Consider the following 25207-nt stretch of genomic DNA (forward strand, 5'->3'; position numbering starts at 1 on the left):
TGAATTTACCACGCGCCTGATTCAGTAACTTTTATGATACAGCTACATAGATTAGGGCTACAGCAATCGATTATTTTAGTAATCAAGTATTCTACCGATTATTACATCAATTGATCAAATAATTGGATGGGAAATACTTCTGCATAATTAAAGAGCAATAATAAAAAAAACAAATGAGAGAAAAGACAGGCTTTTTTTTAAATGAACAACTAATTGGTTTGTCACCAGCTTGCTCAACAGCATCTCGGCAGTACCCAGGAGATGAACTGGCACCTCTCCAGCCACCAGTCCACGCTCCATTCATGGTCCACACAGGGACTCGAACCAGCGACCCTCTGGTGCCCAGCCAAGTCACCTATGGACTGAGCTACTGCCACCCCATATGTGGTCCTAGCTGCAGTGAGGCGGAGCCAGTTGAAAAATCTGCTAACGTTTGTGTTGCATTGCGTCGGGACTGCTCGGTGGAGACTAAGATACTTTCTGCTGAGATGCTGAAGCATTGCCATGACAACATCGTAATAAGCTAGTTGGGATTTACACTAGACTTTACTGTACGGACTTTAGTTTCAGCTTGAAATGATCCCAAACTTTAGACACTTTCGGTCTTATTCCCCTGGCCTGTCTCTTTTCTTCAGCCCCTCGCTGTGTTCTCAACTTCGAAATCCGTGCCATCACATTTTCTTCACAGCATGTGTCCATCAATGGATGTGGCCACTGTAATAATAATCATCTCTGACGAAACACAGTTTATTGTTACTTTAAATTACATGATTAAACTAAACTAAGAATTGCTATAACTGTAAATCATATAAGTCTGTCACACAAGCCAGGTCTGCAAATGTGAATCAAATCTGGATTCATTCCACACCATAGCAAGGATGTCATTTCCTAATTCTGTGGAAAGGTGAAAACACTTTAAGATTCAATGATAGCGTCTTAGGACTTTAGTTGTTAATCCCAAAATGAATAATGGAATATTTATGTATGCCAAAAGATTTAGAAAAACATGAAGGCAAAGGTTTTTATGTTGCATCAGTGAAATGCACACTTGTATTTATTGACAGAAAAAATTTGCCTCCCACTGCTTGTCAAAAGTTAAGGCAATGTAATCAAATTCAAGCTTCCACAGTTTTCAACTTTCAAGCGTTCTTCTTTGTGATAAGCCACTCACATCTTTACTTCCAGCCATCTTGATCAAAAACAAAGGTCAACAGGGTCTATTAAGCATTTCCATGTACAGGTATGTCACAGGTTGCAATAGAATGTCAGTGGCTTAAGTATAATACACTATGTGGTGTGAATGGAAGCATCTGCATTTGTTATGACAACGGATAACCCACTTTATAACTTCCAGAAGCCTAACAGGACTGTGGCTGCCAGCCTGAAGCGAACTATCAAAAAAAAACATTATTAGATCATATGCCAAAGAGCACAGCAGGATCTTCAATCTTGAAGAAACACATAAAAAAATATTTTTAAAGAGATACACAATATGCAAAAACAAATGGTCTATTCTAGGGCTGAGTGTGACGTGTATTCTTAAGAAAAGATAATCCACTGTTGAAAAGACTCTAAGGACTGTGGATTACAGCTGCCAGGAACATCTGAACCAAGAACTCTACATTTATGTTTGATGTATGGTTTATTTTATTCACACTCTAATCACAAACTCTTCTTGTTTGCAGTTGCCAACAACATTCTCAAAACACAGGCGCCCTCAAAGTTACAATACATTCATAATCCGGCATACTTAGGCTCAAGAGACATGCCTAGATTTGTACACATCAGTGTTAAGTCACACATTGCTTTCTGTAAATTAATACAGCCCATATGTATCTCATTTGCTTTCAGTGTAAGGAGGAGGGGTCAAGGTTCATTTTCCAGTGGGGATCTACAAAGTTTGTGGGCAATTGCAGTCAATTTTAAAAGTTGGATACCGAAGAGCACACAGTATGTACATACTGACATCAGAGTCCAAATGTATCTCTTTGCACAGGGCTGGGTAGTAGGGTAAAATAAATAGTTTTATAAATAGCTTAGTGGTGTTGGGCTGGGTTATCAGGGAACAAACACACACACACACACACACACACACACACACACACACACACACACACACACACACACACACACACACACACACACACACACACACACACACACACACACACACACACACACACACACACACACACACACACACACACACACACACACACACACACACACACACACACACACAGGGTGATGAGCATGCATCCAGACACTCTACAGTAACACACACTTGGTCTCTCACACATACAAAGTATTTTGCTGTGAGTAGCAGGATTTGTGTCATAAATGTAATTACGGCTGTCTAACTGTAAGATGATAGAATTAAGCTGCTTTGAGAGAGAGTGAGGGAGAGAAAGACAGAGAGAGAGGGGGAGAGAGAGGATGACAAACAAGACAAGAGTAACAAAGTGGTTTGAGGGAGAAGATATGAGAGTGGGCGGTTAGCCGAGGAAAAACAGACACCTTTAGAGGATGCTATAACAAGAGTTTGGTAGTGGCAACTAGTGACAGAGAGACAGAGAAAGAGAAAGAGAGAGAGAGAGAGAGAGAGAGAGAGAGAGAGAGAGAGAGAGAGAGAGAGAGAGAGAGAGAGAGAGAGAGAGAGAGAGAGAGAGAGAGAGACGAAAGTAAGTAAGACATAAAAATAAATAAAATAAGACACAAAGAGAGAGAAACGCCAAGCTACCCCTAGGCTATTTTGTTGGCAGGAAGGCAATGGGCTACTTTGAAAGTCAAAATTACACCAAGGAGCAGCTTGGCAGCAGGCGGCTGCACCCGCGCCAGCAGATTTAACTACAGCACCAACTTCGAGCACACCAAAGCACATTTTACAAGCTCTCATAAGGAGATGCAACTCAAATTCTGCTTTCTGTTTCTAAGCTAGGAAAGAATTTGACTCCCCTCACCGTCCCATAAGTGGAAGTTCCCTCGTGTTCGAACCCAGAGTTTGAGAAAAGGGTGCTACATCACAGCCATACATAACAGGATATAGCATGTAAAAGAAAACAGCATTTCACAGGACATATACGGAATTCTACATCCTAAAGACAAAGACTAACAGAATCTTAAATTGTGCTATCGTGTACGTATTTACATGTTCATGTGCATAATGCTGATGTGTATGCATTGACATATCCAGGCTGTGGAGAGAAGATCCTTCCCCAAAAGAAACAGTTTCTATGTATTTTTATGTTTATGTGTAATGTAGTTGAGGCACCTCTATCCCACAGGGCTTCATAATAATTGAACCGGCATCTTAAACCGTTAAAAAAAAAAAAAAAAAAAACATGACATCATGCTTAGCCTCATGTCAGTATTTATTTACCAGCTCACACTGAGTTTAATGCAGGTGCTGCTGCACTGAACAGCAATAACTTCAAAAGCAACTCTAAAAAAATCATAATGCAAATATGCTCGGCAGCCAGAAACCATCCCATGACAACAAGGTATTGGGACAGATAAGTGTTTTGGGGGTAAGTGATTATTAACCTTACAATATTGCTTCAAATTGATTTTAATGTTATACTGACTTGCATTAGGAAGAATGGTGCCTCTGTCATTCCCACTCTGCGCACCAGACACCTTTTCTTACACAATGTAACTTTGGTGAAGGGGCATGTTCGTGCATGTGCAATCGTGGTTTACTAAAACCCACCTCCCTCAACCGTGCCACGGCCGGAAAGTGTCCTGTGTTTAAGCATGGAGCAGTTGTACAATGGCCAAACAAACTAGACTTTATCCGTGATTCGTGCTCGGTACGTATGGTAAGTGTGAGTCATGGGATTCTTTTTGTTTGTTTTTCCTCTGATGTACTCCGGCTGCGCTCACTCCACTCTGTGATTTATGTGTTGCTAATGTATCGCTACCTGCTAACTGGTAACTATTGACTGCTAGCTGTGCTGAGCCGGTGCTGTGTCAGAACTGGAGCCGGGCAACATCATGGCAGAGGTGAAGAGACTGAAGAGAACATGACATATCAAGATCGAGATTAACATTATTGTCCCGCGACGTGGGAAATTTGTCTTGGGCAATTCATCCATGCTGCAGCCATAAAAAAAACAACACATACAACATAATAAAAATACAATACAACAAACATAAATATGACCTTAATGATGTGTAGTACACAACATGGTGCCACGCAGTGCATTAACCTAAGCAATTAATAATAATTAATAATAAATAAATAAATATGTGAGTGTCAACAACTCTAAAAAACAAATAGACTATCGACATCAACATCAAGTGCAACAATAATAGTGCAAAGACGCAAATCACCATAATGAACCCGGGCATATTCTGGCTTTTATCTGCCGCTATTTAAAAGCCTAGAAACAGGAATAAATTTTGAATCGGTTTAGATTGCTACGTGGAACTCTAAACCTCCTACCAGAGGGCAGCAGCTCATCCTCTGTGTACAGAAAGTGAGACGTGTCACTGACAATCCTACTGGCTTGTCTCAAAGTAGCCCGTTAATAAATAGTCTGCATAGATAAGTGCTCTTTACCACCATTCATTTTCCATGTTATTTGTTAACTGCACAGAGAGGTTGCCAAACCAAGCTGTGATACTGTACAAGACAGAGTAAGCTAGAAGACATTATGATGTATTGTATTTATGTACAGTGACAGACATTTTGTTACCATCATTGTTTGTGAAGAGCTAAAGTGCATGTAGTGTCTTGTCGTTCGAGATGTGGACTATAGTTACAAAAAACATATCTATCTTGTACACAAGCAGGCACACACACACACACACACACTTCTCGACAAACACACAAAACACACAAAATGAATCCATCATAGGGAATGTATATGATTAGTCCAGGACAGAAACAAATGGCTACACTTTTTCTTTGTCTCTTGCTCTCAAGCATCATACAATACGTATTACAGTACATGTCAGTGATCAGTGTGTAGAGTTTGATAGAGATGAATGGCTGTACCAGCAAGAAACGACAGCGCTGACCATCTCCTGATTACTGCTCACCTTTATTGGCTTACCGCTGGAGATGGAGAGGGTTCAAAGGGCATTCAATATGCAGGAGAGGCAGCCAAGAGAAAGACAATGGAACATCAGACAGAGGCAGAAAAACACATGCAACAGCAAAACGTATTCAAGACCAAACGATGGGGAAGCAGGGATTGCTTAGTTCTGCTGTTTGAGTTCTGTGTCTAAGAACGGTTGTTAAGTGCTAACATGTGGTGGCGTTCAAGTAGCGTTCCCGCACATGCACAGGAGCACGCAGACAGGGGGAACACACAAAGATGTAGTGCTCTCCTGGAGACAAATTAGTCCATCAAACCACATCACCCTAACAAGGTGGCTTTCAGGTTAAATCCACAGCAAAGTCTGCAAGAGCCAGAGAGACCGGGAAACAATGAAGAAAGGAAAGGAGAAAAAAAAGTGGGGAGAAAAAAAACGAGAGCGATGAAAGAAATGAAGAGACAATCACAGAGAGAGGAGGAGGGATATAGAGAGATGCGGCTCTCTAAAGACGCAGTTTTGGCAGAGTCTTGTCAGTGTGTGACTGTCATAGTCAAAGTCAAAGTTCCACAAGGGAGAGATTCAGACAATGGACTGCACCAGCCTGCCTCAGCATCACACCGGCCCCCTGACACACACACACACACACACACACACACACACACACACACACACACACACACACACACACACACACACACACACACACACACACACACACACACACACACACACACACACACACACACACACACACACACACACACACACACACACACACACACACACACACACACACACACACACTTTCAGAGAGATGTTGTTCGTCCTAAGCTCCTCTGTCTGTTTGTCAGCCCCTAAGCCTGAATGGCGTTGGCAAGAAAGAGCGAGCGAGAGAATGAGAGCGCGTGAGAGCAAAAGAGAGCTGGTGGTGGGGTGGAGGAACCAAAAAAAAGGCAATACAAACAGATTAGAACATTAAAACAGAACACTACAAGAAAAACAGACAAGCATTTTGGCTGTTGAAAATACCAGTTCACTGCATGAAAAACTTGACTTGGGTTTGTGGCTTTGTGCTTATACATGGAAGTGTTCTCACAAGTACAGACAAATGGGAATAATTCCACAAAATACGACAATTGTACCACCGGAAGCACCTGTGTTAGGACTTGTGCAACTCTTAAAAACTTTCCCACACATTTAAGGACCCTTTTTTGACACACAGACAGACAGACAGACAGACAGACAGACAGACACAGACACACAGACACACAGACACACACACACACACACACACACACACACACACACACACACACACACACACACACACACACACACACACACACACACACACACACACACACACACACACACACACACACACACACACACACACACACACACACACACACACACACACACACTCAGAGCTCCGGGCAGTCCCCATCACCAAAGGAAAACCCGGTGAGAGAAATACAGCTGCAACCGCTTGTTTTATGTCCCGTCAGCACTGTGTGTTTGACTGCTCTGTCCTATCTAAAGTGGCTTGAGGAGGGAATCAGTCTACACTCTAGAAAGATACAGATTGGAATATTCTGGGTCATTTGTTTCTGTTTTTCACAATGACACTGTTCATATCTTTATAGCTATACTGTAAATTATTATGACAGTGACTTGACTAATGTCTAGTTAGAATTGATTTTATCTTTCCACTCCCACAGCTGATTTGGTTTATTACTGAAATGATTATTCATCGGTTCACTGCAGAGATGTTAGGCATGTCTGACCACAAAGACTGACAGACATAGTGAAGTAGTGAATTTACTAAATGTCTTACTCTATTTTGGTATTTCCATGTTTATGTTTATTGTGTTTTTTTTTGTAGTTTACTGAAAGGAGTTTCAAAAATTCACTCAACTGCAGCCTCCGCACACAGGAAATGCATTTAGTCATAAAAACACAAACTGGGAAAGGTTTCCACACATACACACACACACACACACACACACACACACACACAGAGTCCGTAATACGGTCTACCATTTCCATCATTTTGCATCTCAGATCTGGCAATATTATAATATAATATGAAATCTTCCGAGGTTCACATTTTCCACAGGATGATGGAGACTTTCCATTACCAAGACATTAGCATAACAGTAATATAGTTTCACGTGTGTGTGCAAGGGAGTGTGTGGTTGTGGTGCAGTCGCCCAGTGGTTTCTTAGGGTGCGGAGGGAAAGACCATTGCTGGAAGTGAAAAAAATAATCTTTCCCAGAAGTCATTGTCTTTACACTCCTCACTTCTCTGGGCCCCACCCCTCTCTCACCAAAGTCCATGCAGCAGCTGCAGGGTTGCTGGAAACATTTCAGTTATAAAACATACATTAGAACTAAGGAAAGTGGGTTGGAAAAATCTGTCATGCTTGCCAGGCACACACTCTCTTTAACAGCTCTCTGGGCTTTGTGGCTCTATAAAACAGGAGACACGTTGACAAGCAACAGGTAATAAGCTGGGGTTAAAAAAAACTAAACAGGTCCGGAAATCAAACAGGGCAAAATAGATATGGGCCCTTGACGGCTTTACGGACATTCAACAGGCATATTACTGGGGACTACACAGCTTAATTTAAACTAGAAAGGTTGGAACCTATGGTTAGTTTTGAGGCTGAAAATAACTCAGTTTTCACTTGGTAACTAACAGATATCACTGCAACCTACAGTATAATGCGGGCAAATATAGATTCAGTGATAACAGACAACATTGAATAAAACCAATCAGTTAAACTTGCAAAAATCGCCACGTTGCATTCCCTTGTCCAATAGTTCAGTCAATAAAAACAGAGTTACAGGATTGGGTGAACCTTATAAACTATTTCTGTTTCTGCAGTGTGTTCTAGATAGGCGTTTCAAAAACAAACTGCAGCCTGAATAAAATTCAGTCATGTACCAAATTTGCCCTGTATTCCTCTACTTCAAGGCTGCTTTATCAACTGAACAAGACTCCCAGGGGGAATTGAAAAAAAAGGCCTGGTTCAGGACGTTTTAATCTGTGTCGTGCATTATTTTTTAGGCTTCATTCACGGGCGTTTTAGCATCGTTTCAGAAATGATCTCCATCCATACTAACACCTCACTCAGGTACACTGTGCAAAATCTGCACGGCATACATGGAAATGGTCGCAAACCGCTTAAATAACAGTTCTCATCCTGCACATGTAGCAAGTAGCATTATTAATCCCTGCACTGCACATAAACATAACAAAAGTTGTGTGTATTAACGTATATAAATCCTTAATTTTGCGACCCTGTCTTGTAGAGGGTTCCTGTATCAAATTTACTTTTAAACGTTGAAATATATATGTATTACAGCTTATGTTATGCTCACTTGGCAGATACTCCTAAAGAAATTTGTGTTGCGATTGAAGTCCAAGAACAAGCTCCCTAACAGGTTAATCTTGCCATGCTCCATACCTTTCCTGTACTGTTCATCTCAAATTACCATCTGTATTTCCCAAGCTTGCTTTATTTCATTCACTCAGTTGTGTCAGAGAGAGAAAATGTGCTCTCCAGTTACTGGAATACAAGGAAAGGACATTGACAATATAAGTGATTTCATTTCACACCTGTGGGTAATTCATAGTTATTCAAGGTCTTTTCATTTTACAGTTTTCTGTTGGCAAAAATGGCCTTGCAAATATTGACATAGTGAACTTTTTTGGAAACCTACATGAATATGCAATCTGAGTCTATGACACTAGAACTTTACAGGATTTGTTGTTGTTTTCTTCCAACAAAGCCGTTACTCTCCATGTTTACCATTTCATTCCCTCTGAAGTAATCCTCTTTTCCTGTGCAAGACGTCCTCCTGCTTTCCTTTTTACATCACTATATCTTGTCCAGAACACATTTAACCACTGTCCCAAGTATTGGCTCTCACAGCATGCTTTTCAAACTATGGCTACACTTAAGCACCAAAGCCAAGATGAGAAACTGAAAAATCAAAAAGGATGTTTCCCCCATCCCTTCAGCTGTTAAAAGAAGAAGAAGGACAATGCAATTTGTGTTTTATTAGGGGCTCACTCAGCCTTGTATTATTTCCTTATCTTGTCTTTTTTCACATTTCTTGCACCCTCTGGAATGGTTAGGGACCTAGTACATAAGGTCAATCCTGTACAGCAGAATGGGTTAAAAAAAACTGAACAGATTGACAACAATCAAGTGGCAGACAGCAAGGCCGACACACATGGAGAGGAATGAGATAGAGTGCTTTTCAAATAGCTCCAAATGAAATGGGGGAGACTTCAAGGCAAAGTGAAAAACAAAAGTCTGATATCAAACTGGCAGGCTATATTGAGGGGTTTTGAAGCATCAACCATCTCTGTTTTACGGTGCCTCCCTTCTAGATGAGTGTGTCCTCCCTCATTCTTTTTTTTTCTCATACCCTTAGCAAAAGCTTTTCCGTGTGTCTTTAAGAGGAGGCCATAGTCTCGCCTTTCTCTTCTCTCCCCAGTCCTTCTGCAAATCTTACATTTGGCTGCACTTCGAACAAATCAAGGAGGTCTCTAGAGGAAGGTAGACAGGTGCCAAGTGTATAGGAGACGGATAGAGTCAGGATGTAGGAGGAAAAGTCAAGTGGCATGTAAATGCGAGTGGAGAGGGGGAAGTGTAAAGGAGGGAACATATACATACTAATAATAAGAAGAAATAATAATTGGGTGGGCAGATGAATTGGTGGAAAGAAAATGGGGGAAAAAATCAAACTGGAAGAGAAGACAAAATAACTTAGGTTTTCTCAGTACCCCAGATCTGTGTATTATTTAAAATTTTTACTACTTTTTTTGTAGTGGCAAATCATAGTCAGTAGAGCCAGTTGGTTTTGTTTCTTAAAGTTATTGTATAGTTATATATCTTATAGTTTAACCAGCCCTAACAGCGGTTACCCATCGGCGGCAATATAATATTTTTATGTACAAATACAAAAAAGGGGAAAAGGGAATGTGTTCTCTTTCTTTTTTGTTTTTTAATTGTATTAGTATTGGGTGTGTTGTGTGTGTGTGTGTGTGTGAACATCATCATGGCAAAATGTGGTCCTAGAGACACCAACTGTAGCAGAGAAGAGGATTTTAGTAATTTGCCAGGTGTTTATGTCTGTCTGTGGACAGATTTTGTTACCGCGACAGCACCACAACCAAGCAAGATGCAGCCACGAAACGTTACAGGAGTGTGGTTGAGTTCAAAATGGAGGTTGAGTTCAAGAGCAAGGGTGTGTGTTTCAGTGCTGCTCTGTGTCACTGATGATGTGCAGGTGTAGGTTGTCTGCCCTTGCCTTACCTGCTGTGTTTTCAACCAAGGATCCAACGTTGCCCTCATCTGCCACTGAAACAAAAGGAACACATGTTAATACACATACATACACTTGCCATCTTCCTGTTGCTGTATATATTCCTCCATTCCCTTGACTTCAGCAGCTTTCATTTCTTGTGCCTAGCTTGCCAAGTGTATACGAGTCCACATGTTCCTTATCCCTAGAATCTTTGATCATATTCCATTCTTCTTCTTTCTCTCTCCATCATTCTCTATTATTCTCTCTGCCTTGTTTTACAAGATGGCGGAGCAGCTGAACTTTTTTCCTGTGATGTAAAGTCATCTTCACCGCTACTGAAGTCATTTCCCTTCCTCTCTTCTCTTTCACCTAATTTGTCATTCACTCTCCCTTCTCACTTTCCTTTGTTTGTGTCACTATGACTCAATCTATACCTTTCACCTTCTGCCCTTTTCCCTTCACTTCTCTTCTCTATGTTTTCATTTTTCCTTCAGTTTCACCATTTTTATCCTGCAGTGTTTTTCCTCCCTCTTTCTCTCCTTTGAACACCATTCTCTCTATCATTGCTCCTTGTTAATCCTCCTTTCACTTTCCACCTCTCCCCAAGTCCTTCTTTTGCTTTCTCTCTCTCCTTCCTAAAGCCACAAATCTGGCCAATGCCAACAAGGAACACATTGACTGGTGAGACTCAAATACATACACACACACACACACACACACACACACACACACACCACAAAAAACAAGCAGTAACAAGGCTTCTCCAAGCAAATACTTTTCTAATGAAAACCAAGCCTAAAGTGTAATTCTAGCTGCCTGTGTGCATCTGACGGCATCTGTCTGTGGTGAATCAACACAACTGCTTCAGCGGCCCGGTAGCTCATTGGTAAGTAAGTTGATGGAGAGAAAGATGGAGAGAATAAGAGAAGCACTGAGAATCTGAGAGAAAGTTCATCATTTAGAACCAATCTCTATTCTTGAATTTTTTATTGAGTTGGGTGTGAAACTGAAATCAGGACAAATTAAATAAAAATGACATTATATAACTGACCCATGAAAGAAATGCTGACAAATCTTTCTGTCTCTCTTTCTCTTTTTTTCTTTGCACAAACACCATGGACTACCATGGACTATCATATTCTCTTAAACTGTAGTTCTCACAATGCACTTGTATGATTCAAATCATAACATGCAGTAATCTACACTATTATCCGCATTTGAACGGCAGTATTTACAAAAATTACTAAATTAAATGTGAGGAGGTTTAAAAAACAATGTTGATTGTTTCCTGTTTAGCTTAAGAAGAAAAAATATTACAAAAGCATTTCCTAAACTGCTAACAATAACAAAAGGACAAATGTAGTTATGTTTTAATGACAATGTCACCAACAAGGTAATTAGAGAAAAACAGGCAGATGGTGGCGGATGATACAGAGAATAATATATCTGCATTCTGACATTTGTGTGTATGTTTGTGAAAAATATGTAATAATATTGTTACTCTTTATACATACATTACTTCATACAGCATGTGCCAAATTTGATATAATAATAATAAATGCTCAAGTTAGCTAACTTTATTACCTAGTTATGGATCATATTTTGTGGTGATAATAGCAGGATTTTAGGAGGTCCCCCAGCGGCCCTGGATGACTTTTTGTCTTTCGTAGTCTATTGCAGGCTAAGTTGTAGAGATAGAGTAAAGATATTGGTATCATATGAAACTAGATGATCTAATCCATTGGTACCATGACATGCTAGCTTATCAGGAAGGAGGCTTAATAACACACCAAAGTTTTTTTGTTTTTTTTGGCAAGAGAATAACTGGTATGGCCAGTTTCAAAGGGGTCTCTTGACCTCTGAACTCAAGATATCTAAATGAAAATGGGTTCTATGGGTACCAACAAATTTCTCCTTTACAAAAAGGTATGACTGGGACTGTATACCACTCTGTATTCATGTGTGATGATGTTAGTCCTCATAGTAGCCATTTCATTGTAGTAAGATCATTTTATTTAACCTTGACCTCAAAAAAGAGCTGTTGTGTCCAGTAGGATAATCATAGCCTCGTGAAATGGTACAAACAAGAGACCTATGGCATTCAGATGATTTTCCTAGGTATCTTTACAGTAAGGGGGTTTCTGAGCAGTTTCCAGAACAGAAGTGCTCGCAATCCAAATGTTGAAAAATGCAATTCTCGCTGAAATTCCCAAATCCCAGCGTGGGTTTTCTGTGGTGTTCCCAAAGGTCTCTGTGTCTTCATTTGGTATGAAAGGAGGGAGTTCTGACCATTTATTTCAATTCCTCAGTGGTAAAAACAAAAGTTACATTTTATCCCAAGTCTGTGCAACAAATGGTATCAACCAAAACAATTGCTGCGACAACCTATGAGGCACGAGTGAGCATGGGAATGGTCTTTATAAATTTAAATAATGATATACTACTTAACACTTTCACAATGTCATTCAACGAATTGTTTATTTCTGGATTTATAAACCTTGAAACACATACTGAGCTGTATCTCAAACTGATCTTCAGGCTCCCAGCTTCCAGATGCTGTACACCACTTATATGGGGCATGTACTGTTGACCTGCTATTTAACATCCCCTGTGCCTCACCCGCACCCCTCTAGAAAAAGGTGGCGGCATGATCTTAAAAAATTTCTAAATTACCTTTGAGTACTTTTTTCATTCAGGTTTAAATGTATAAACAGTACACTGCCCTAGCTTCCTGCATTATTGTCTTGTTTGTGATGTGTGAGCAATCTGTTCTTCTGAGCTTTACATGACAGAGGACAGACTGGGAATCAGAAAAAATTGGAAGAGAGGGATCAAAAAGGATTTCAGGCTAGTCCAAAGGGATAAGATGTGTCCCCAAAGATGTAAGGTCCCCCCCTTTAAAACAATTCCTGGATACGAAACTACATCATAAAGCTTAGCTAAATCTTGTTGCCCTACTGTCAGTAAAAAAAAAAAGAGACACACACACACACACACACACACACACACACACACACACACACACACACACACACACACACACACACACACACACACACACACACACACACACACACACACACACACACACACACACACACACACACACACACACACACACACACACACACACACACACACACACACACACACACACACACACACTTGTTAATAAGCTGTTTTTACTGCAGCTTGATGGTTTGGCCATGAAAACATGTCAGGGCATTCAAGCAGTCATGAATTAAATGTGTTTGTCACACATTTAATAAAGATGAAGTGTGTAAAAATTAAAAGGGGATGATGTACAGACATACAGTACATACCATCAGTCGGTTATTCATAAAGAATTTGATGTATTCAACTAGTCTCATGCTCTTTTGTTTCATTTTCTCACACACACACACACACACTCTCACACACACACACACACACACACACACACACTGCAGTGAAAGCAGCTTGAAGAGTGACTGAGGGAATTGACATTTGAAACAATAAGCTTTTGTTTGTGCTGCACCATCCACTGTCATATAACACAGATGTATGCATGAACACAGACATAACCGCGCACGCACACACACACACATGCACACACACACACACATTTCTAAAGCTGACTTTTTAACCATCACTGAAATGTCACTGAACGCTCAGATCAGAATATCAATAATTAGAGATCAACAGGTGACAGAGCTGATGTGGAAAGCAGAATCACAGTGGCCTCTAAAGTAGCTTTTTTGGCAGGAATAAATTACTATAATAAAGAGTAATTAAATCCTGCGACACAAATTGTGCCCATTGTCATTTTCTTTGTCAGACATTTAGAAAAACAAATTAGAGTTGAAGAAGTCTGGTAACTGTAGATTTATACGTGAAAAGGTATCACAGCTGGGGATGTCATAATATGAGATTTTGGTTTCATGAGAAAAATATCACAGTTTCACGATTATTTATCAGGAAATGTATTATTCGACACTATGGAAAGAAAAAAGACAAGCATTATCTTGGTTCCATCCTGCAATTAAAAAAAATAGAAGCCTACCTTATATTGAAAATATAAACTACTAAGTACATCTCCCTAGAAGATCACAAAAGCAAACAGTAACACGTTGTGAACTATACCTGGTTCTCCAGCTTAATAACGTTACATTTGCTAGTTATTAATTTATTGACTTTAACTTGACTTGATCATAAAGGGGTGGATGATTATCTCGGAGATGTTGGAACAAATTTAAAGAGTCGGACCCTTTGCAGTCACTTTGAGAAGGAACGCTTCGCAAATTGGATATCCATCTTCACTAGTCCATGGCCATTTTGTAGATAACCCAAACGGCTCTCAGGCTGCCAATTTAAGAATCTTTTTTGGTTGATATCACAGTTGAATGTCAGCTCCCTCTGACATTTTTACAGCTCTTCTTCTCAACGCTTAAGGTGAGTGGCAGGTACGTACACACACGCAGACGCACACACACAGACGCACGCACACACTGCAGTAGTCACAGAGAAAAACACTGCAAGGCAAAAAGACGACTCTGTTTTAAGAAACCATGCAACAGGTATACATTGTCCCCCACCTGCATGTATAGCTGTGAGTATGAGTGTGGTTGTACAGTGTGCAGAGATGTCAGTCTGTGTGGCTTTGAGGAGGATACCGTTGGTGCAGCAGCCGTGCATAAGCAAGAATATTTAAATTTCTGTGAAGATAAGCTGCATGCAGACCTCATGCAGAGCAGATAAACAGAAAAATCTCCCCACCAGTGGGCTGCTGGTTTTGAGTCGTACCCAGGTCCATGCTCTTCGACGCTTTAACATGCTGGAACTGCCACTGGTTCTTGTCCTGTACAGGAGCCTGGGGTTGAGCCTGGCTAGAGGTGTGACAGATTTCCCTGGAACAATTTGATTAGACGGTCAGTTATTTGTTTCATTCACACCGCTAGTATATAACACTACTACTTTCACTTGTGCCATTTGTTCTGGTTTATAATTCATATTTGCAAATAATTCATATATAAAGCACTCTGTATGGTAACACTGTAAGAAGAAAACAAACACAACCTTTCCTGTAGAAAGGAGTGTTGAGTAGAGCTGCTGAACTCTGTTTCATGACCATACAGATCCCCTTCCTCTTCCTCGTCCATGTAAGAATAACTCCCATTGGTCACTGAAAAGCAAAAATACACAAGGCTGCATTGAGGATGTGTGTGGTGAACATAGAGCACAATAAACTTCCTTATAAATCTAGCCTAGCGTTACACTGATGAGCATCTAAATAGGTACTCTTGCTTTTCCAGGTCAGGAGAAGTTCTCTCTCCTCACCCATTGGCTAGCCAGACCCCAGGCTTTCTACAAACAAAACAAAAGCTGCATAGAAATTTCAGTTTTTTGTTTCCAAATTTCTTCATGAAATTTTCGCAGACAGGAAAAGATTTGTTTAACAGTTGAATATTGCGTCAGAGTGTCTGCTTTAAAGTGAAAAAGAAAAAAAAAACAATATGCAATTTAGCATATAGCTTAAACGTGATTGGTCAATACTACTCGGACTACAAACGAAAACCATGATGCTTCCGATGTTGCCGCATTACCTATAGATTCTGCTTTCATATGTAGATATTCATTTATATGGAATAGCTGATGAGCTTCAAAGGACCACGCATGAAGCTTGAAAGGAACATACTGAGCATATGGATGATGAGCGATTAAGTGGACTAGGCTGCAGGAGTGTTTCGAGAACTTTCTGACAATATCCTGACAGTTTATTTTCCCCCAACAGGTGAAAAAAGGAAATGCCATCAATATAAACTGACCAAAGCTGCCATGTTTTGTGAAGCCATCTTTGAAGTCTACAGGAGGTGATAACTTGATAATTAAACAAAGGATTTGAGAAACACAGACTACTCTGTTGCACTGTTATTTTAAACCTATCCCATACATGTTAAAAAAAAAAAGAAGTAGGTTAAAGCTAAAGCTGATTTGAGAGCTTCACTGACAAAGGGTGTTGAGAATAAAAACTACAGTGGGAGACAAGAGGAAGATAAGCAGTTGGATGAGTAACAATATAAGGAGAATAGAAAGAGGTTTGAAAGCGCACAGCAGCTGCTCTACATGTGCAGAAGTAGTTGCAGATGTAGCTCAGTGATATGGCTGTCTGCTTGATAAACGACTTTATGACAACTTGATACACAGACAAACAATCCAACAATTTACATTCAGTCATCATTTCTCAAAGTGCATGGCTGCCACACAACACACGCTGGTATTATTGCCCAATCGTCACTGTGTGTCCCTTTTTGTGCTTGCATCTGCACGTGTGACTGAAAGTCAAGATGCAGGAGGCGAGGAAAACAGCAGCGTCTGAAGATATCACATCCTCTCATCTCTATCTCTCCCTCTCTCTCTACACTAATCACCTGCTTTATTTTCTTCTGGCCCCATTCTTGCAATCTGATATTTTGCCTGTCATATATCTCTCCTGTCAGATCTCCCATAAATCATTTTATCTCCCACTCAGTTTTCAGACTTGTTTTTTTCTAAACTCCCTCCCTCTTACTGCCAGCACCTTAATCAGCTGAACTGTCAAAAAATACACACACACACACACACACACACACACACACACACAGACACACACACACACACAGACACACAGACACACAGACACACACACACACACACACACACAGACACACACACACACACACACACACACACACACACACACACACACACACACACACACACACACACACACACACACACACACACACACACACACACACACACACACACACACACACACACTGTCTGTTCTCACTGACTCCCACTCTTTGAAGTGAAAAGTCATTTGTTGTGTGGATAATAGATCAATAGCAGTTTGCGCCAATTGCAGATATATGAATCCTCTTCTTTTGCACTCAACTTTTTCTTCCTTCCGTCTGCAACATGTTTGTCGAATCATCTCTTTCTTACTCCACATCCCCTCCATCATTTCCCTTGACTATCTGAGGGGAAACCAGTGCGTCAACACTTTTACACATAAATCCTATGGGCTATGACAATTTCCTTTACATTTATTAGGATTAAATATTTAAAACAAGGGTTTGCTTTGATTTAAAGATGCCTAAACTTTCTGGTCTGAGTTAAGATTATTTTGCCTGAGCAGTATTTTTATCAAGATCCCGGACAGAATGAACTCTGATTTTAAAACCCAACACTTACTCATAGCAAACCGAAAGACTAGGCCCATTGTCAGTGTGTCCAAAAACAACATAAATGGCCGCTCTTTTTAATATTGTAATGTTAAACAGAACTACTTGGTTAGATTTAAGAATAGATCATGGTTTTGCTTAACATTAGTATGTTTATTACAGATCCATAACTTTGTTACATACTAAGGTTGGTTAACTTAAGAAAAGGTTGACTTATGGTTTCACAGGAGACACGACCAGCTGTGTTTGACCCATCCACCAGCCCAATTTTCCTCCATACGTGGACTTTGGCGCTCTTATATTACATCACCTGACTTCCTCCTTTGCTCTCGCCATAATTCCTAGGGCCACTGAAGGGTGCTGCCTTTGCAAATATGGGTCATAACAATCTTCTTGCACAATCGACCTATACAGACCTTTTTTTAAGGGTGATCTGTGAGATCCATAGAGTCTCTAACATTACCCTATATATACATTATTTTACACTGAGACCAATTTTGATTTCTGATTGATTTTTTAGGTAGCAAAATTAGTTTTGAAAAATATTACTGCAAATAAATTTACACAAGTTATGATAGTTAAAAAGTTAAATGTTTAGCCAATCAAATATGATCTGTCATGTTAATATATAATTAATGTTGTATAACATCTTGGTTCTGCAGTAATTTTATCAGGTCAAGGGATTTGCATCAAAGACAAATTTAAAAAAGGAGTTTGAAAATGGATGTATAGGCAGACATATCCTTTTTTCCCTACATGTCCCGAAATGCAACTTGATAGCATCCTCAAGTACATTTTACCTGCCTGGTAAATACCCATGTCCTTTACACATCAAGTTTGTAACACAGGTAATAACATTTAGTAGTGTCCAATCTAAAGACAAAAATACCCTGATAACGCGATCAAGGTCAGGTTCTCCTTTTTTGTGTTTTCACAAGCAGAGTAGTCCTCACGCCCGTAAACTGAGGTTCCTGTGTGAAATCATTTTGTGAAAATATATACACTGGACATAGTGATGCTTGTTCTCCTTGCTTCTATGACAAAACTGGGGAAAATTGCATAATAAGGCATACTAAAACTGTATTTTATTTTAGTTCATCTCATTGAGCAGATTAACTCTCTAGAGATGGTTAAGAGATGGATGAGGGATAAAGAGGAAGATCTATAAATGCAAAAATAACACATCTGCATAAATACATATGAAGAGAATCATTAAACTCAATTTATTGTTCTGCAAAAGTTCACGTCGGTGCAAGAAAATAATTTCTTCATTTTCATTTGGACTTCAGTGTCAAATAAAAAAGATTTCAGTGTGTAAAATACTGGCAAGTGCACACATATACACACACAATAAATACAATGACTGGTAACATCCACACATGCAACAACTCATAGGGTCTGAGAAATGTGCTTACTGTACGACACACACACTGGCACGTTTATGTAAATGACTACATTGCTGAGGTGATTTGGACAGCAAAGTATTTTCAAGGTCAGAGCTGCTGAACAGATTCAATGTAAACACACAAAAACAACACTGTTTGATACTGGCCAACAATCCCTGAACCAACACACACACGCACATAAACACACACACACACACACACACACACACACACACACACACACACTCAGCAGCCACTAACAATTTTCTAAACAGTCACAGATATAATTCAGAAGCAAACATACAAAAATACACACTATATAACAAACACACACACACACACACACACACACACACACACACACACACACGGGTAGATACAAACACTGAGGATAAAACAAGCATGTACAGTCAGGCAAGCTTACACACACGCACATGCACACGCATGCGCACTGCACACGCACACGCACACGCACACGCACACACACACACACACACACACACACACACACACACACACACACACACACACACACACACACACAGATAATATAGGAGTGGGAGCGGATTGAGTTAGCGAGAAAGAGCGATATGAAGCAAGAACAAAAATAACTCTTTAAAACAGGCCAAGCAAAGCCATAACAAACAAACAGAACAACCTTGAGAAAGATGAGAGGGAAATAAAAGCAGGGAGAGAGAGCTAGTTAGAGAAATGAAAATGACGGAAAGAATAGACCTTAATTAAAGCTGCAGTGTAGATGGCAGTATCTGCTTGTTTGTGTTTGTTTTTAGTTTTGTTTTATCTTGGAGACATTGTTAATCTTTCATGATTATTAACCGTATCCAGTGCTTTACTCAACTTATTGCAAATGATATGCCCACCTTTGATGCTGCTCTAATGGCAAAAAAAATAAATCAGCGATGAAAAGGGGTTACAATAATACAGGAACACAGTTGTCATTGTTAAACAACCACCGTTGCTATTGGAAACCTGAGGTGACTCAGGCAGAAGTAATGTTCACGGATGAGTTAATGTATTGAAGTGTTACTCACGTAATGAAATAGCTGCAAGTAATGCTAACATAACGTTACATTGCTAGCTTAACACCAGATGAGTCGACTTCCCATGCAGCCAACATTGGTAGCTGACATTATGTGGCTAATTCAATCTTGGGGTAGCCCAGCGCTGTTTTCCTTGGTCAAATCAATCATGATAAAAATAACTTGATGAAAATGTTGAACGTTCTAATGCTACCATACACATTACCTTGGTGGCTGCATGAGCCAGTTGTCATAGCAGCATATCTCAGTAAGATTTTGCCAGTTATAAAGCAAAAAAATAAAAAATAGAAGCATGTACTCGATACGTTGAAGAAATACTGTCTGAATTGACTACTCATGCCTAGCCATAATACAATAACAGAGTTTTGGTACCAATATCGATTTGTTAATACCTTAGTTGAGAAACATACAAATTCTCCTTTCCCATTTTACAAAAATATGCCAAAATGCAAGAGTAATGCATGAATTTGTATTAGCCGCTATGCAGGGACTTAGCCTTAATAAAATTATGTTTCAAATCAGCTATGTTTACTACTTTATAACAGGAATAACCTGGTGAGAATGCATGAACTGTCCTCGCCTACGCTACATGCTGTTTGAGGTGACCTAATATACCCAGAGCAGGAGAGACAAGATACATGTTGTTTCTGTTAGCCTTCTGACCAATCACTGATTTGAAAAAAAAAACCCACTCACCATTTGATGCATAGAGAGCATTGTTTCACCATGGGAGAGGGAATGTGGCCGTTAGTCTGACCGTTCACTGTCCCTGGCAGGCCAGAGGAGCTGTCAAATGAGCGATTGGGTGACACCCCCTGTGGATCCTAAAACAGGGAACAGAATGGCCTGGGATGGATACATCTACATTCTCATTTTAACAGCAAGCAAAAGCAGCTCCAATTATTTCAAAGCATAACTAAAACATTGAAATTAATTCTTAAACAAACGCATACCAAAAAAAACATGTTGATGAGATGTTTGATAGTTTGGGAAAATGAATGTTTCCGTTCTTCTTTTGTTCCTTTTATCTGTTTTTATGTATGAGTGTGGGATGTGGAATGCATTTAAATTGAGTGATGACCAGAGGAGTGATTGGGCTTTGTAGAGATCTATTCAAACACAATTAGATGTTGGGGAGAATAAAGAGAAGAAGTAGAAGAGACTCAATAGACAGCGAAGGATCAAGGTGAAAGAAGGGGGGCCCAATTCCCATGGCCCACAGGGTTGTAACTGTCTTAGACACCACCTTCTGTGTGTGTGGCAATGACACTCATACTGTCACCTATCCCCTCGAGGGATTGCCCTCTTAGGACCCTGAAATAATCTGTTCATGTGTCTCTTTGAGCGTGCATTATTTCTTAAGGAATTTAATTTGCATTTATTTGCTCATTTATCTCTCTGTCTCTGTCTCTGTCTCTGTCTCTCTCTCTCTCTCTCTCTCTCTCTCTCTCTCTCTCTCTCTCTCCTCTCTCTCTCTCTCTCTCTCTCTCTCTCTCTCCTCTCTCTCTCTCTCTCTCTCTCTCTCTCTCTCTCTCTCTCTCTCTCTCTCTCTCTCTCTCTCTCTCTCTCTCTCTCTCTCTCTCTCTCTCTCTCTCTCTCTCTCTCTCTCTCTCTCTCTCTCTATCTCTCTATCTCTCTCTCCTACTCAAACAACAAAGAAGACATAACATAACATAACATACTGTGTGCGTAATAAGTTCTTCTTGTCATCTTCCTCTTGACCCCCACCGAGCACTAGCTCAAGCTCCTCGCCCAGCTTCTTCTCCCCTATTCCAGCCCAGGATACATTTTTTTTCAGTGTGTCAAAGGTCTTGTGGGCCCCCTCCCCTGCCTGGCTGTGCCCCAGCACATCCCATTAGCTGGTGTCATAGGTGCAATCAGATTACTCTTGAAAAAACAAATGCTTCTTCAGAGAGCAAAAAGAGGTTATTGATGTATAAAAACTTTGTTTTTTAAAAGAGCCAAACATGGATAGTGTCTAAATGGCAACCCTATAGATGGGAATGTCTTGCAAGATGGTTAAGATTAGGCCTTGACCTTGAATGGTAAAGGTTAGTTGAGGTCATCAGGGTAGTGAGTCTCTTGAGAGTTTTCTTAAAACTACGGCTGTCATCTAGACACAATCTCATACATGTACAGTACATGGGGCATAAAGTGATGTGGTCCATGCAAGGGCGACTGGTTTCGTAACTTTTTTTTTAAATTTTATTATTACTATTATTATTAATCTACTATATTGCCCGTCCACATAAACAAATAAATCTTAATAACTGTTACGTTTAAACAAGTAAATGGATAAACTGAAAAATGATTTAGATAAAGAAAAATAGTAAACAGCCTACAATGTGAAAATGCCTATTAAAATAATCTACTATTGTGTGAAATGGACTTTTGGCACCCTTGCTTGGACCACACCCATCTTCAAACTTGGCTTTCATTTATATCTTCACTGTGACACCTGGCAAAATACTCAAATCCACTACTGCTACAGTCAGTGTCTCATGGAACAACATTTTGCCATTATGATTCACACACACAAAAGGAGAAAGCCAACCACCGCGCTGGTGTTGGAAAGCCAACTAAGATTATGTTAATAGAACCTGTGCAAAGCCATACTTATTTAGCTAGGAGATGGAGGGTGTTTGGATAGTTACTGAATGAAAATAGCAGCTGCATAATGTGAGAGATTAGAGAGGGCTGGCTGGAGATGAAGTACAGGAAGATGAACTGAGTGAGAGAAGAAAAAAAAAAAAAGAGTGGTCCACTTCTGAAATGTTAAAAGCATCAATACTGAAGCTTTTAAGGTACAGTCTCTCATCTATCTGCCTTTATCCTTCGTTCTTTGTATCCTTTCTTTTCCACTCTTAAGAAAAAGAGGGAAACGGGGATGCAACTCTTTGATGTTACTAACAGCTTTCAGCATAAAGCTATTGACAGGGGGATGACCTAAGCCCTGCAAGCCCAAGCACACCACTACATGCACACATGGGCTCAGAATTAGTATGCACACTTACATAAAACTAATGTAGCTTAATACAAAAGCCGAGCAATAAATCCTGCCGTCATGACAGTTACAATGTTCGATTTTTAGAGAAACTGTAGCTTGTGGTGCTATTGAGCTGTATCACCTTATACTGCTAGGTATTGCTATTTTTTTGTCTAACCCATTTATGTCAATCAGGTCAGACTACTATAATTACCCATAAACCTTTTGTTAACTGTGTTTTTCATTGCGTTCTTCCATGTATCTGTGTTGGCTGTTTGTGTGTGTGCGCATATCATGCAGGGTGTATACTACATGTAGCTTTTTTACACTACCAGCAGGCCATGCAAAGAGCCATTCACACTTGAGCCAACAACCCTGCTTTGTGTTTGCGAGGGTTTGTACAAACATTCTACAGAGCCTTGTAAAAGGCCTCAGCTGAAAAGCAGCAGAGGTGAAAAGAATCTTTTTTTTTTTACTCCTAAAGAAAAGAGATACAGCTGAGTGAAGAACACTCCGTCACACACACACAAAGAAGCACACAGCCACACAAAATCTGAATAGCTTAAGTGTAAATGCTCTTTTTTTGTTGCTAGACGAGACTAGTGTCAAGTATGCGAAGAATGGATGGAAGGGCTAAAAGTCAAAGGCAGTAGACCGCGAGGAAAAAAAAGATGCTTTAGTCAGTTAGAGCCAAAAGAGAGGATAGGAGAAACAGAGTGAAGATAAAAAGAAGCGTGCATGTTTGTTTTCATCTGAGTAAAGTGACAGAGTCCTCCATGTGCTCTCAATCTCACAGCAGGTGTCCTAACCTAGATTCTGGCTTTCTCTGACAATAAAAAGAGACATTTTAGTCTATTATAAATACACATAATGCAGTGTGTGTGAGTGTGTTTCACCTTTAGTTATCCACCTTTAGTTCTGACCAAACATGCTGTTTATGTTGTTAAGCATTAGGCTTCCTGTCCTCACACTTAATTACTCCTAGTGTGCAAGTTATACCCTTTTCCCCAAATTACTGCAGATATTGAGAATTTTTAACTACTACACTACACTTCCCAATGCCAGTAGATAAGTGCGCATTTCTGTTTCTATTTTTGCTGTGTCACTTTTGAATGCGCCAGACAAAAAGTCCCTCTTTCGAACCTCAGACTAATTTTTCTGAGCGCTGGTTGCACATAGATGGAAAAAATTTGTGACAGAGAGTCACATATATTAGTTACCAACAGAGGTGATGTATTATCTTGTCAAAAAATGGGCAAAAATGAACCTGTCCACCTGGGTGTCATGTTTGATCAATGTTTTATCGATCTGAGCTAGAGCCGATAAAAAACCTGTGACTAATGCGTTCATTGTCCAAGGACTGAATGCAGATTGTAAACTTTCCCGCTGCAGACAAAGGGAATATGGTAGTGGAAGGTTTTTTGTTTGTCAAGTGGGAAAGAAGCTTTAGTGTGTGTGTGTGTGTGTGTGTGTGTGTGTGTGTGTGTGTGTGTGTGTGTGTGTGTGTGTGTGTGTGTGTGTGTGTGTGTGTGTGTGTGTGTGTGTGTGTGTGTGTGTGTGTGTGTGTGTGTGTGTGTGTGTGTGTGTGTGTGTGTGTGTGTGTGTGTGTGTGTGTGTGTGTGTCTGTGTGTGTGTGTGTGTGCGTGTACCTTCAGAGTCCTTAGCACCACTAGTTGGATTGTTCCCCTCACGTTTCCCTCCTGTGACATAGAGCGGCGGAGCGTCTCCATGGCCACATGATTGGAGCGTCCCAGCAGCGACTCTCCATTCACTGCTACCATCTGGTCATTTACATGCAGACGCCCATCCTGTAAAACAAACACACCAGTTTGTAGTGGGTTAGGGGTTGCATTTATGTGTAGATGTTTAATTTATGTGTAGTTAGATTAAGAAACCTATGTGACTGCGTGCATGTGTCAGTGATCCATTCATGTTTCCTGATGCTATTTCTTTTTAGTTTAATACACGTGACACACGACATGACACACAATAAATTGCAAACACGTCTGACTCCACCTAACCACAAACACAGCACCATAAAAACAGAGACTACCACATCATCTCCATCGGTCTGACTTCCCTGGTCAGTCATTTACACCTGTTCAGCAGCCTTGTTTCCATCTATTACTGTCTGTCCCTGCACAGATTCTTAACACTGCACCGGTGTGAACATGTCTATAACTGGGTTTTCATTAAAATGCA

General features: G+C 40.2%; 1 protein-coding gene across 1 annotated transcript in view; it reads right to left on the reverse strand.

Annotated features, from left to right (window-relative positions):
• LOC310952801 (partitioning defective 3 homolog B-like) overlaps positions 1 to 25207 on the reverse strand; it is a 244435-nt gene that overhangs the window by 104575 nt on the left and 114653 nt on the right. The window contains 6 exon segments of the mRNA XM_083921512.1: positions 10377 to 10421; positions 15124 to 15254; positions 15424 to 15529; positions 20716 to 20740; positions 20742 to 20843; positions 24655 to 24813. Coding sequence (XP_083777638.1) covers positions 10377 to 10421; positions 15124 to 15254; positions 15424 to 15529; positions 20716 to 20740; positions 20742 to 20843; positions 24655 to 24813 — 568 coding nt within the window.

The sequence above is a fragment of the Echiichthys vipera genome, assembly GCF_963691815.1.
Source record: "Echiichthys vipera genome assembly, chromosome: 10".
Taxonomy (NCBI): domain Eukaryota; kingdom Metazoa; phylum Chordata; class Actinopteri; order Perciformes; family Trachinidae; genus Echiichthys; species Echiichthys vipera.